The sequence below is a fragment of the Adiantum capillus-veneris genome, chromosome 6 (assembly GCF_014529385.1).
Source record: "Adiantum capillus-veneris isolate H3 chromosome 6, ASM1452938v2, whole genome shotgun sequence".
Taxonomy (NCBI): Eukaryota; Viridiplantae; Streptophyta; class Polypodiopsida; order Polypodiales; family Pteridaceae; genus Adiantum; species Adiantum capillus-veneris.
In genome coordinates, this window is record NC_140936.1 from 119,486,891 (window position 1) to 119,499,308 (window position 12,418).

Genomic DNA, 12,418 nt, shown 5'->3' on the forward strand with positions numbered 1-12,418 from the left:
ACCTACCATTTGCCATTTATTCGGTATATACACCAGATATTATCAATGCTATGAAAATATCCCTTTAGTAGGTGAATATGGTCTCATAAATGAATTAAATTATCTCATAGACTTGGCCTTCTCTAATAAAGCTAAAGATGGATTCTCTGGCATCACTTTTGTTAAGATAGCCAGATGGGTGAAGAAAGTGAGCAAAGGCTTAACCACTTCACATAAATGGTAATCAATTTAAAATAATCATTTAGTGGATTTTGAACCACTCCTTTGTTGTACTTGGTAATGACTGCTTTCGTCAAACAAGTGGCCCTTCCTATGGGATTCTCTTGTTCCCTCGCTATGTGTAACCTTTATTTACTATATTTTGAATATAAATGGATTATTAGGCAAACTTCCCAAGAAAAAGGGCTCTGTATAATTATTAAGTGTAGTCATACATCAGATCTATGGATGATATATAAAGTATTAATAATCCCAACTTTGCCTAGCAGGTGTTGGATATCTATCCTACTTGCTTAGCAATTGAAATCACCTTTTTTAAACAAGATACTATCAATGGTATTGCCTTCACTAAACAGACTAACTATTTGCCCATTGAATTGAGTATTGACACTTGCTCTCTGTCGGTAACTTCTCTACTAGATTTTTTTGGAAACGAGATCACCTTAGGTTTACTGCTGCTGAGTTTTTATTAAAAAAGAGCAACAGACCATTCAAAATGGATTTACATACCTATTTAGATATCCTTCACTCATTTATTTACTCTTCCTCTAATGTATTTTCAAATGTGCACAAGTGTGCGCACACATACACACACACATTGCTAGGGATAGTGTGTTAATTCTCTATACTGACACTGGTGCTACTGATATTGGAGCTAGGTCTGGTGCTCGTGCTATTTGTGGACTGGTATTGATACTAGTACTATATAATACTAAACTGATACTAGTATTATATTATACTAAACTGATACTGGTACTATATTATAGTAAGATTGATACTAGTGCTACATATGTACTGGTGTTGAGGATATGTGTGTATTGGTACTATATTATACTGATACAGGTATTGTATTGGACTGAACTGATACTGCTCCTACTTGTGTGATATACTGTTAGTATGATTGGTATTGTTTGTGTACAACATTATATTGGACTAGTACTGGTGCTACTTATTGGTACTTCTTGTGTACTCACATTGAACTGGTGCTAGTGGTAGTACTGTTTGTGTACTATAATATACTGGACTGGTGCTACTTGCATACTGGTATTGGTGCTACTTCTGGACTAGTACTATACTGATCTGGGACTAGTGATATTGGAACTGGTGAAAAATAGGTTGACCCCTTACCCCGGCTAGGATAGGGTAAGGATTTATGGGCATTATGAACTAATACTATACTGTACTGGTACTGATATTGGATTGTACTGAACTAGGACTGCTGCTACTTATGTGATATACTGGTACTGGTTGTGTACAGTACCATACTAGACTGATACTGATGCTACTTGTGATAGTGGTACTGATACTACTTGTGTATTGGTACTAGTACGGTTTGTGTACTTTAAGATACTGAACTGGTGCTACTTATGTACTGGTACTGGTGCTACTTGTGTCCTAATACTGGGCTGGTATTGGGATTGGGATACTAGAATTGGTGATTTTGGAATTGGTCTAAATATGGGTGGACCTTTTTCCCGGCTAGGATAATGTAAGGATCATATGTTAAATTCCTTGATTATTATTTATTGGGGTTAATTGAGCTAGGGAGTCGTGAAGAAATATAGTAGGTAATTCAATAGTTGAGATTTTGGAGGTCCCTTGAATGACACTTAATTGACGCCTTAAATGCCAACACACACACAAACACACGCGCGCGCGCGCACATACACACGCACAAACACACACACATGTTCATTCGACGGGTTTTCTGATTCTGTAAACCTTGTCATTTTCTCCTCAACTTCACGGTGGCTCCCTCCTGATAGGTTCGCACTAGATCACCCTCTAAGTGCTATCTCATTCTCTCTCCTTGGCTCTCTCCCTCTCTCTCCCCACTCTCTCTTCCCCTATCTCTATACTATGAGGCACTGCTGTATTCCTCGTACCTCTTGATGATGGGCCCGCCATACTACGTTGGAGGAATGTGGCCACTTGCTCCAAACACTATAAAAGGTGAGCTCCCATACTCACTTAGCATTGGTACTGTATTCTTCTGTGGTATGTATGTGTGTACCTGAGAGTTGTTATCTGTACATTGGAATTGTGAGGGTGTTAGCTGCAAGTGGTTGTGTTAAAGTAGTCGGATCTATGGCAAAAGGCAAGGATAAGCAGGCTATCATAGAGCTAGCTGGTCCGACTCAATCTCAAGTGACCTATGGCATTGATATGAACTATTGTCCAAACTATTTGGTTGTGATATGATAAACTTGTTGCTATGGTTATATTCTTCATGCATATTCCGGAATAAACATGAATGGCCACTTCCACTATATCATTTATGGCACGGGTTTTTTCACCTTATAAGTTTAGAAAATGCTTTCAATTTATGATTAACTTATCATTGGCATATATATGTGCATCCTTTTGTCTCGGTTGAGAAATTCCTTCTGAGGTTAGGGATAAGTGGCAATACATATCTACAGACTTTTTCATAGGCATGTTTTTAGAATAACTTTAAAAAGGTGGTATCCTCTTGCAAACACGGGATAAATGCTGCCTTGAGTTGCTATTTTTGCTAAAATATAATGACAAAAGCTCTTGGGAATGGCCCTGTATGATAGGGTTGTTTGAGGGGTCAACATACGGCCTCGTATACTTATGGTTATGGTTGGTGTGGCTGGTATGATACTGATGTTGTGCCTTTGAGTTTGTTATCGAGCTTACCATTAATGCTTGATTTCAATCTATACTATTCTAGTGTTATGGATGTAGAGCTTTCACATCTGCTCACTTAGCCATGAATGGGTGGTTGTGTACAGGGTTATGATTGATTGTGGCACAGTGGTTATTCTAACGACGTGTGCTTATGGGGTTGGTACCAAGCTTACCATGCTTGCTTAGATACGGTCTATGCTGACTTAGTGTTATGTATATTGATTCTTTGTAAAAATGCTCAACTTGGTTGAATATGGTCATTAATGTTGTGAACAGGGTTTCAGGGGAGTAACACTCATACTACTACCTTACATATGATTTCGACTCCGACTAAAGAGATGTAGGACTTAATTACTAACATCTTTTTATGTTACAGGTGTCTCCAAAATATAGATTGATTGCACGTATGAGCACTGCCAGTGACCCTAAAAAAATACGGCAATTAATGCCAAACTCTGTAAAATAAAAAAACAGTATATGTGGCCCACTTCGAGGCTAAAATGCCTCATAAAACTCGTTTCTGGCCTTATCTCATGAGAGCTTCCAAAGCTAAAGGGGCTCCAAATATTTTTGTCCCTTGTAAAGGAAACCATCGGTGAATATATGAGTAGCTTCACATTTCTTATTATTTATCTTTGAAAACATTTTAGTTGGGTGACATATATAACATGTGGGATACCCATGCATCACCTGCATACGATGCCATTGCTAACTAAAAGTTGTGTTGTTTCCATGGGTTCAGGTGAGGGTTACCTTCTCAACTATGGTTTTCAAAGTTCCTTGAAGTGAAGATGGTGGATTTATATATCTTCAGGCTCTTAAATCTCCTGTACTTATGTGTAAAGACCACTTCGTACTATGAAAGAGAATTATACCACCTTTTCACTAACATAGTTTCTAGTGTCTTTTGTAATTTGAAAGAATTCATTGGTGTTTATGGAACACACACACACACACACACACACACACAACAACAACAACAACAACGATGTCAAGAGGCTATGTGTGTGTGTTTGTCCTCTTGATGTCTGTGACATTGAATGGACTCTCTCTCTCTCTCTATGCTTGCTTGCATGATCTCTCTCTCTCTCTCTCTCTCTCTCTCTCTCTCTCTCTCTCTCTCTCTCACACACACACACACACACACACACACACACACACACACAGACACATGCAAAATGGTAGTGGCAAGAGACCTCTCTCTCTCTCTCTCTCTCTCTCTCTCTCTCTCTCTCTCTCATACACACACACACTTATGTATGTGCGACTATGGACGATTGGGGATCTTTGGAAAAATGTTGAGCAAAAGAATGCACGAGGAAGAGGCTGCAAGCTACACTCACATTGGAGAGTTGGCTCACAATTTGGTGACACCATACATGCATTAGTGCTCGTTGCTCGATAAATTTTTAAGTTCCATAAGAAGAAGTGTAGAAGTCGAAGGCATTTGTATAAGAAGAATAAAGACATTGCCGTTTAAAAAGCAAAATTGAGCCACCCTTCAATTGACTTCCAAAGGAAAAATAAAGTCTACCTTGAAAAAAAAAATGTATAGTCAACCTATTTTTTGGCCTGCAAACGGCCATAGTGGTGTAGGTGTATTTTTTATGCAAATTTTGAACCGTGGATGCAAATCAATCGGATGAGGACACATGTACAATTTGCTTGTTTTTTTATATTTTTGCTAGGTTTTTGTGAAGGGTGTTGACATTTCTGTATCTCTTTCTTTAACAAGGACCATCGAAAATTGGGTCACACACAATCTTTTTTGTTAAATTTTAGTTTATGAAAAGTCCTTTCATTTAAGAGCATGGGCTCCATTTCATCAAAAAAAAATTATGTCAATCGATTGAATTGTTTTAAATTTTTAAATTTAATAAGAACCCTTTAATTTAAAAGTCTCACATATGTCCATTTCATTAAATTGTTTTAGTATACCAATGTAACCCTTCACTTTGTTAGTTTCAATGGGTCCCTTCATTGAAGAGCCTAACGAGTTTTTTTGCAAATTTTTTATTTAAAAAATATTTCTTTTTTTGTAAATTTTTCTTTCATTTGAAGACAATTTACAAGTAAAAAATTACAAATAGTCTTCACAACTAAGAATGAAAGAATTGTTAAATGTAAAAAAAATATAAATTTCTTCATAAAAATTATAAAGTGTTCTTAAATGAAAGCATTTCATCACCATTGATTTTTTTTCAAATTTTGATTTTAATAGGCAAATGTTACGTTGTCACTTTAGTGTAACATGTAACATTATTAGGGATTAAGTTAAAAATTTTCAATGTTGATAAAATAAATTTCAAAGGAGAAACACCATAGACACATGTCACATGTAACACCTGGTTAAGAGAATTTTGCAAGAAGAAAAATATCATTAATTAGTGTCATCTTCATAAAATATTATTTTTGTTAACTTCAATTTTCACACAAACTTTCTTAGGTCTGTCGTTCCTTTGGAAATGTTTCTAGTAGGTCGTTCCAATTTTTAGAACAGGACTCATTAGTCGAATTAACATGAGATTCCATAGGAGGCTTAAGGGAATTTCCTCTTCCTTTGCCTTTGCCTTTCATTTCCCTCATTTCCCTGGTAGGTGTCATGAGCAGCGACGACGAGGGCAATGGGGGCTTTGACAGGCGGAACGTGAGAGATGGAAAGGGAAAGAAGGGACACATTTGAGTCTTTCTCTCTCTCTCTCTCTATGAGCAGCAGTAGGAAACCCAGTTATTCGGAGGTAGTGTTTTCTCTCTCTATCTCTCCCTAGTGAGAAAGAGGTGGTGATTCTCTCTCAGTTGGAGCTAAGGTTTTGGGATAGAGCTTGCAATATATTGGTCTCAAGGTGTGGGCAGATGGCAATGGCTACCAGTATGTGTGTCAAATTTTTTAAACCTATTAGATTAGCGTGAATCTCTACACATACTAGGAAACAACGTATGAAGGAGAATGCGACAGAGGTGTAGCAGTGATGCCATCTATGGCGACGACAAAGGGAAGACAGAGAGAAGGATATTTTTGGAGGGTCTGTGCTTTCTCTCCCTTGCTATGTTGCAATTTGGAGTTGTGATAGCTAGAGGTTGTGGTACATGTAGGACTGAAGGCTAGGATTTGTGCCTTGTGTAGGGACGGTTGTGGAGCGGGGGTAGAAGGTCGAATTTTTTTCTTGCCTATGGGAGAAAGGCTTGGATCGTAGAGTTCAACACCCATGCTAGCTACGAGGTGTGATGAAGGGAATCAAGATGCACAGGCAGGAGATAGAGAGAAGGGAGTTGTGCTTTGTGAGAGCTTTCATTAAATTTGTTTCTTTGTTTTGTTTAAGTGTGAGTTCTTGTGCTTGCGATCTCATCAATACCTTGCAAATGCTTATCAAAGCTGCAATCGATGTGCATGACGGGCGTCGACTCCATGGGGGAGAATGGTGATGCACGGCTCATCTGGAGGGGAGCGGCACATGAGGAGCACATGAGAGAGAAACTGTGGTGCTTCCGATGAGAGAGAGAGAGAGAGAGAGAGAGAGAGAGAGAGAGAGAGAGAGAGAGACCTTGCATTTGACAAATCACAGATGGAAAAGACAGGGGTGCGGGAGGGTGTGCAGACAATCTATAGCGTGGATGACAAATGCATGAGAGAGATGAAAAGATGGGCATTGCTCAGTGCCAGGGAAACACTCTAGATTGTGGTAGGGGCCAAGAGCAGATGGAGGAGAGGGTACATGTGTACTAGACAAGACAACGAGAAGAAGGACTGACAAACAAACTTTCTCTCTCTCTCTCTCTCTCTCTCTCTCTCTCTCTCTCTCTATTTCTCTCTGTCTCTGAGATGAGTGCATGCAAGCAACCGTGTCTCTCTGTTTTGTCTGTTTGGTTTTGGCAGGCTAGATTCATATGGAGGGATCTCTCTCAGTCTCTCTCTCTCTCTATCCAATGGAAGCACGAGGATGAGGGGGAGAGAGCGCCGCATGAGTCAAAGGAGGGGGGAGACAGTAGTAAGCATGACCCACATGAGGGGGAGAGAGCTTACACTCGACGAAAGGCAAGCCGAAGGTGCAGGATAACGTTGAGGAGGATGCAAGGCGGAGTGTCCTTGTTGCTGTAGGAATGACTGGCTGGTCGCAAGACCGCGGGACAGGGCGGGGAGACAGGGGAGCAGGGGAAGATAGACAAACAGAACGGAACGTGTGTGCCGACTATAATTGAGCGATCTGTTTTAAAAGTTAAGGAGTGAAAAGAATCTTCATAGTAAATTAATTAATGGATGCAATGATCAATGTCATTTGATGTCATTTAAATGTCAATAGTAAACAACCTATATTGAAATAATCACATTGGTTTCTTTACATAGTTCATTACAACATTTATCTCAAAAAACAACAAACTAAACTTCTAAGTTCGGCCAAATTTGGTGAACAAGTAACTTCTTCATGTTTACCACTCAAACATCTTGACCTACATCTACTAGTCACCTTTTGTCAAATATCTATTACTCCTTTGTAATATACTCTCTCTACACCCTTTCGAAATATTATTGTGAAAAAATAATTCCTACAAACACAACTCTCATCTACTTTTGCATTACATTTCCTTTGCAGGCCACTGTGATTCTTCACCTTATTTTAACTTCAAAGGCTGACACTTTGAAGATTGAAAAGATTTATACGCTCCAAGCTTCATAAAACAAGTGAAACGATCACGATGGCTTTCTAAAACATTAAGAAAGTGATAAAATCATTAGGTTGAGTTCAATTGGAATCAATATTCGCTTGCAAACCATGGTAAAGGGAAGAAAAACCGGTGAAATATGTGAGAAAATAGTTCAAAAGTCATGCAAATATTTAATTTCTGTTAGTATTTTCGGTTTGCTTATTTGATCACGACCGCTTAATAAAAGAGACTTTCTCGAATATTGACTAGAATCAAGTTATAGAATGCAAGAAAAGTCAAGGATCATGTGAGGCGCTGACAACCACAAATTAGTAAACACATTCTTATACAAATGACAAAAATGCATGGAGAAAAGGACATCTACTCATAGAATTAATACAATTTAAAAGCTGAAGATAAATTTGAACATGTTGTTCTCTATTGCAACTTGGTGTCAATTCAACACAAATGCAACTAATGAAGCACTCTAGATCAAGAGGCTCATTTTGAAATTGGGAATGAGTTTTACAAGTGATGTTGCAAATAGCAGCGGGCAGCTCTGGTCACTGCCTCGGCTTGCTGTAGCCTAATGTGGATGTAGGTACAAGTGGCACTAAGCCTAGGCTAAAATACTTAAAACTGCTGGCCGCTGAAGGTTTGTCCGAAGCCCCAATCGGCAGGCGCCACGTCGTAGGAGGTGAGGGTGCGACCGTCACTGGTGGTGATCTGGAAGGAGAGGCTCTGCCCATCCAGCCGTGCATTGCTCTGCCAATTCTGGCCCCAATTTCTGGTCATGGCTCGCCATCCCGTGCGGGAGCCCTTGACAGACACGGAGTGCACGTCGCCCACGCCCCCGACGTTGGTGATGAGCACTAGATTGAAGTAGGAGTGGCCGTTCATGGTGAAGTGGATGCCGCCCTTCTTGGCACAAGGCACACGCCGGTACTCCACAGGGACAATGCCGCCCCTGTACACTCCAATCTTCTCAAACGCTGGCTGCGCCATGTCGAAGTGGTGCAGGGGGGGATTGCACCAACCACCCGCATTGTTGGGCAGGGCATTGTTGGGAGGGCATAAATTGGTGGCTGTCACGGTCACAGACGCACCAGCAATGCACCATTGCGGGTCGGACCCGGCATCGCAGCGTATCTCGAAGCAGGCACCGCAGCTAAGCCCAGCATTGAAGAGGGCGGTGCTCAGGGCTGCCGTGTTGGTGCCATAGCCTGAGGAATAGAGGTCTCCATAACCGCAAGCACCCCCTGCGAAAGCCAATTATGTCATCAAAGTTAGATCAAGTCTATAATTAAAGTAAAGGGTGACACAGATGAGGAGTGACAGGTGAATAATATAGTATTACCCATGGTTCCCGAAGCGTCGCTTCCGCCGTAGAAAGTGGCGTGTGCGCTGCTCCAGGCGGAGCTGCCGTGATAGGAGGCTGAGACTCGAACTATCTCCTGCTGCTGCAACAATGAAAGAAAGAGGAGCACTCCTAGAGCCAATACAACCTGCGCCATAGTTATAAAGCTGAAGGAAACGATGGCTATCGGAAGCTGCGCGATGCAAAGAGAGGGGAAGAGCAGCTAATGGCTGTGAGTTATTTGGGCAGTTGGCGCAGAATGCTTTATATAGCGAGCCAGACATGATGGTCGAAGGGCCGAGCAGGTGCGAGGTGATCGTGTAAGGGGGCCATGCATGCAGCTGGGCCGATAGGTGGACCGTGGGCATGGCAATATACACACAGACAGAAGGCAGCGTACATCAAGCTTCTGCTCCTGTTCGGCAAGCAGGGGCATTTAAGACGGTTTGAGACGGGAAGCAGCAGCAACCGACACCATTGACCACTCAGCAGCATAGAGCCAATCGCCATACGCCCATGTGACCTTCAGCAGATGACCCAGGTTAGTACCCTTCATCAAAAGCAGAGTACTCCTCCTCACTTCCAAATTCCGATTCTGGTGCCCCAACGTCGTCCAAAAGATTGAGAAAGACCTCCTCCAGGCTGCATTCTATGCAAGTCCCATGCACGGTAACGTCGACACCAGTACTAATGTACTCAATCGGTAAATACTACACACTCACTCTTCTCTAACCTAAGTAGAGGTCATGGGACTCATCTTACGATCAATTGTGCCACTTACAAGGTTCAAAAATGCATGTTAAGGCCCCTGTCACACATGATTGGCGGTCATGTCTGGTGCGACACATGTTGTCCACAACGCCCAGGAGACTTGCAGAATGCATGCCTGTTGAAGCTGTCACATGAGGCGGTACAGAAACAAGTCTGTGCTCCAATCAACGTGCAAAAAACATCGCTAGAGCAGGAGAGGGCGGGGGTGACCCCTCGAACGAAAGTGTAGAAGCATTGGCCATGAGCTAGACCTCCATGTTCGCTATTTCTCTTCGTGACCGCCGCATTGTGTGACAGCAGCAAGCTCAAGCGTGTTGTATAATTGGACCAGCTCAAAATGCAACTCATCCATCCGGCCTAGTGTGACACGGGCCTAAGACCAAGAGGAAAACTTGCACCCTGTTCCAAAAAAAATTACTTTTTTATTTTTAAAACCATACACAATTCCCTTTTTATGACTTCTCAAAAAGGAAAATTTGAGAAATTAGGCTCATTGTTTTCACACTATTTTTCTCAAATTCTTGGTGGATTCTTCACTTTTCCTCTTGCTCTCAACCGGCATTTCTACAGTTCGAAAGGAGTACAATTGTAAGCTAAGACACGTTTCCCTAACACTCCTTACATCTAAGCATATCTTTATTAAAGCTTTTCATCCTGCCATGGCAGATTTTTCCCAAAATTCTAATCCACATGCCCTTATCTCTTCAAAGACCTTATGAAAAAAGGAGAATTACATGGAGAATAGCTATTCATTTTTTTGTTGCAACAAAAAAATTTCTTAAAAATCATTCCACATGAGATGCAGGGTTATTTTAAAAACCTCTTTATTGTAGTCTTTTCATAAACATAGCACCATCTTTTCTCTGCATATTTGCTTTGGTTAATAGGTATCACAATCATTCTAATTTGAGAATCCATTAGTTAATTGTCAAGACTGATCTTCATTACCTCCCATCCTCAAGGTTAACACTACAAGAGATCGCCTAAATATCGACGTCAAATTATCGACATCGATATATGTGTAAGTAATCGTGGAGGGAGAACCAATTTTTTAAAAAATCAAAATTTGAATTTTTGATGCCGATTTAAGCGTGCATTTCGATACATGTTTCGACGTTGATCTCGACATCTACTTATATGCATATTCCGATGCAACCTAGAAATATAGAATCCACCGGTTCTTCCTGCGATTTTTTCGTCTCATTTCTCATCTCCTCCCTTGCTCTCCTTCTCCTCACTTGCTGCAGATCTGGTGTTGTAGGGCTTGCCAAACTCGAGATCTCCACTCACACGCTACCCCCGCCATCAACAAGGTAAGGTTCTTTTCAAGATTCTTGGTAGATTTCTTCACTTTTGTGTGTGTGAGAGCAACATAATGTATGTGTGTGTGTGTTTGTTTGTTTTTTTTGCAAGTTTAACAACATTTCTTCAAGTGCTTCTTGCTCAAATAGATCGCATGTCTATCATTCTCTTCTCTTGCATACACACCCACACACACATGCACATAAACATGCACGCAAATAAATAAAAATGCACATTAGTTTGCCAACAAATTAAACACACTATGTGTGCATACACACATTTTCAATAAAAATGCACATTAGTTTTTCAATTGAAACACACTATATGCGCGCGCACACACACACACATTTTTAAGCAATAAAAATATAATTTTTTGTTATTTTATAAATAGAATTCATTAAAAATCTTCATCAATAAAGAAAGATATAAAATTGATTATTAAAAAAAGAGTTATTTTGATTTAGGCTATTTTATAATTAGTTTTATTCTTTTTTATGTAAATTAATTTAAAAATTAATAAATTATGTTGTTTTTTGAATTGTGACCTGTCATAGATATTGTAAATATATGTTAACTAGAATGTTTTTAGTTAAGTTATAGTGTTAAGTTCTAATTATCTTTGATTAACTTCATATGTTTGCAAATCGTCGATCGCCCTTGCTATGTCGATCGCTTATGACAAATTGATGTTTTTATGTCGACCAGACCTAGCTGATCGTTTTGGGCTAGCTGCTTAGGGCTAGCTGCTTAGGGCTAGCCGCTTAATTAGAGTTAGTCGCTTAAGGCTAGTTTCTTAGATATTCAGTCGCTTAGGATTAGTTCGTATTTAGACAGCTGAAGGTTAGACGTTTAGGGCTAGCTGCCTAGGTATTCAGTCACTTAGCTGCACCGCTTAGGCCTATCCGCTTCGTAATTTAGCAGCTTAATCGATTAGGGCTAATCACTTAGGACTAATCGATATTCAGACTGCTAAGGGCTTGCCGTTTAGGTATTTCGTCACTTAGCTGCGTCGCTTAGTCCTATCTACTTTGTTATTTAGCCGTTTAGGGCTAGCCGCTTAAGTATACTTCAATTGCTTAGCCGCTTAAAACTAGCCGCTAATAAAGGTTAGTTGATATTCAGGCCGCCTAGGGTTAGCCGCTTAGGATAGGCAATCGGGATGTTTTAGTACGGTAAGAGTTTAGATCTTAGCTAGGGCTAGTCGCTTATGTGTTAGGTCTTTGCAATCTGGCTGTTTCAGGCCGCTTATGTAAAGCGACGTTTACTTTGCCCGCTCGTACTTGGCCGCTTAGAGTCATGCAGATGTGGTGTGTGCTTATATCACACCATCAAAAATAGGCATTGACCAATAAAGATGAAAGTATTACCCGATGGTCCTGATCTCCATGCACCTCTAGATCGAGGTGTGTAGGTATCAGACATCGCTAATGAATGTGAGGTAGTTAGAGCTAGCGGCAATTGGTTATCGTCGAC

General features: G+C 40.5%; 1 protein-coding gene across 1 annotated transcript; it reads right to left on the reverse strand.

The window, feature by feature from the left end:
* Nucleotides 1–7,932: 7,932 nt before the first annotated feature.
* LOC147456165 (expansin-A15-like) lies at nt 7,933–9,408 on the reverse strand. The gene is made up of 2 exons (XM_086514724.1): nt 8,873–9,408; nt 7,933–8,774 (listed from the first exon to the last, which is right to left on the reverse strand). The coding sequence occupies exons 1-2, from the start codon at nt 9,027–9,029 to the stop codon at nt 8,149–8,151; spliced, it is 783 nt and encodes a 260-aa protein (XP_086370850.1). The 5' UTR covers nt 9,030–9,408; the 3' UTR covers nt 7,933–8,148.
* Nucleotides 9,409–12,418: the final 3,010 nt, after the last annotated feature.

Excerpts from the sequence above, each read along its gene's own strand:
- LOC147456165 (XM_086514724.1), bottom strand. The coding sequence starts at position 9,029 with ATGGCGCAGGTTGTATTGGCTCTAGGAGTGCTCCTCTTTCTTTCATTG. Across the intron at positions 8,775-8,872 it reads CGACGCTTCGGGAACCATGG|GGGGTGCTTGCGGTTATGGA; the intron begins GTAATACTATAT and ends TGGCTTTCGCAG.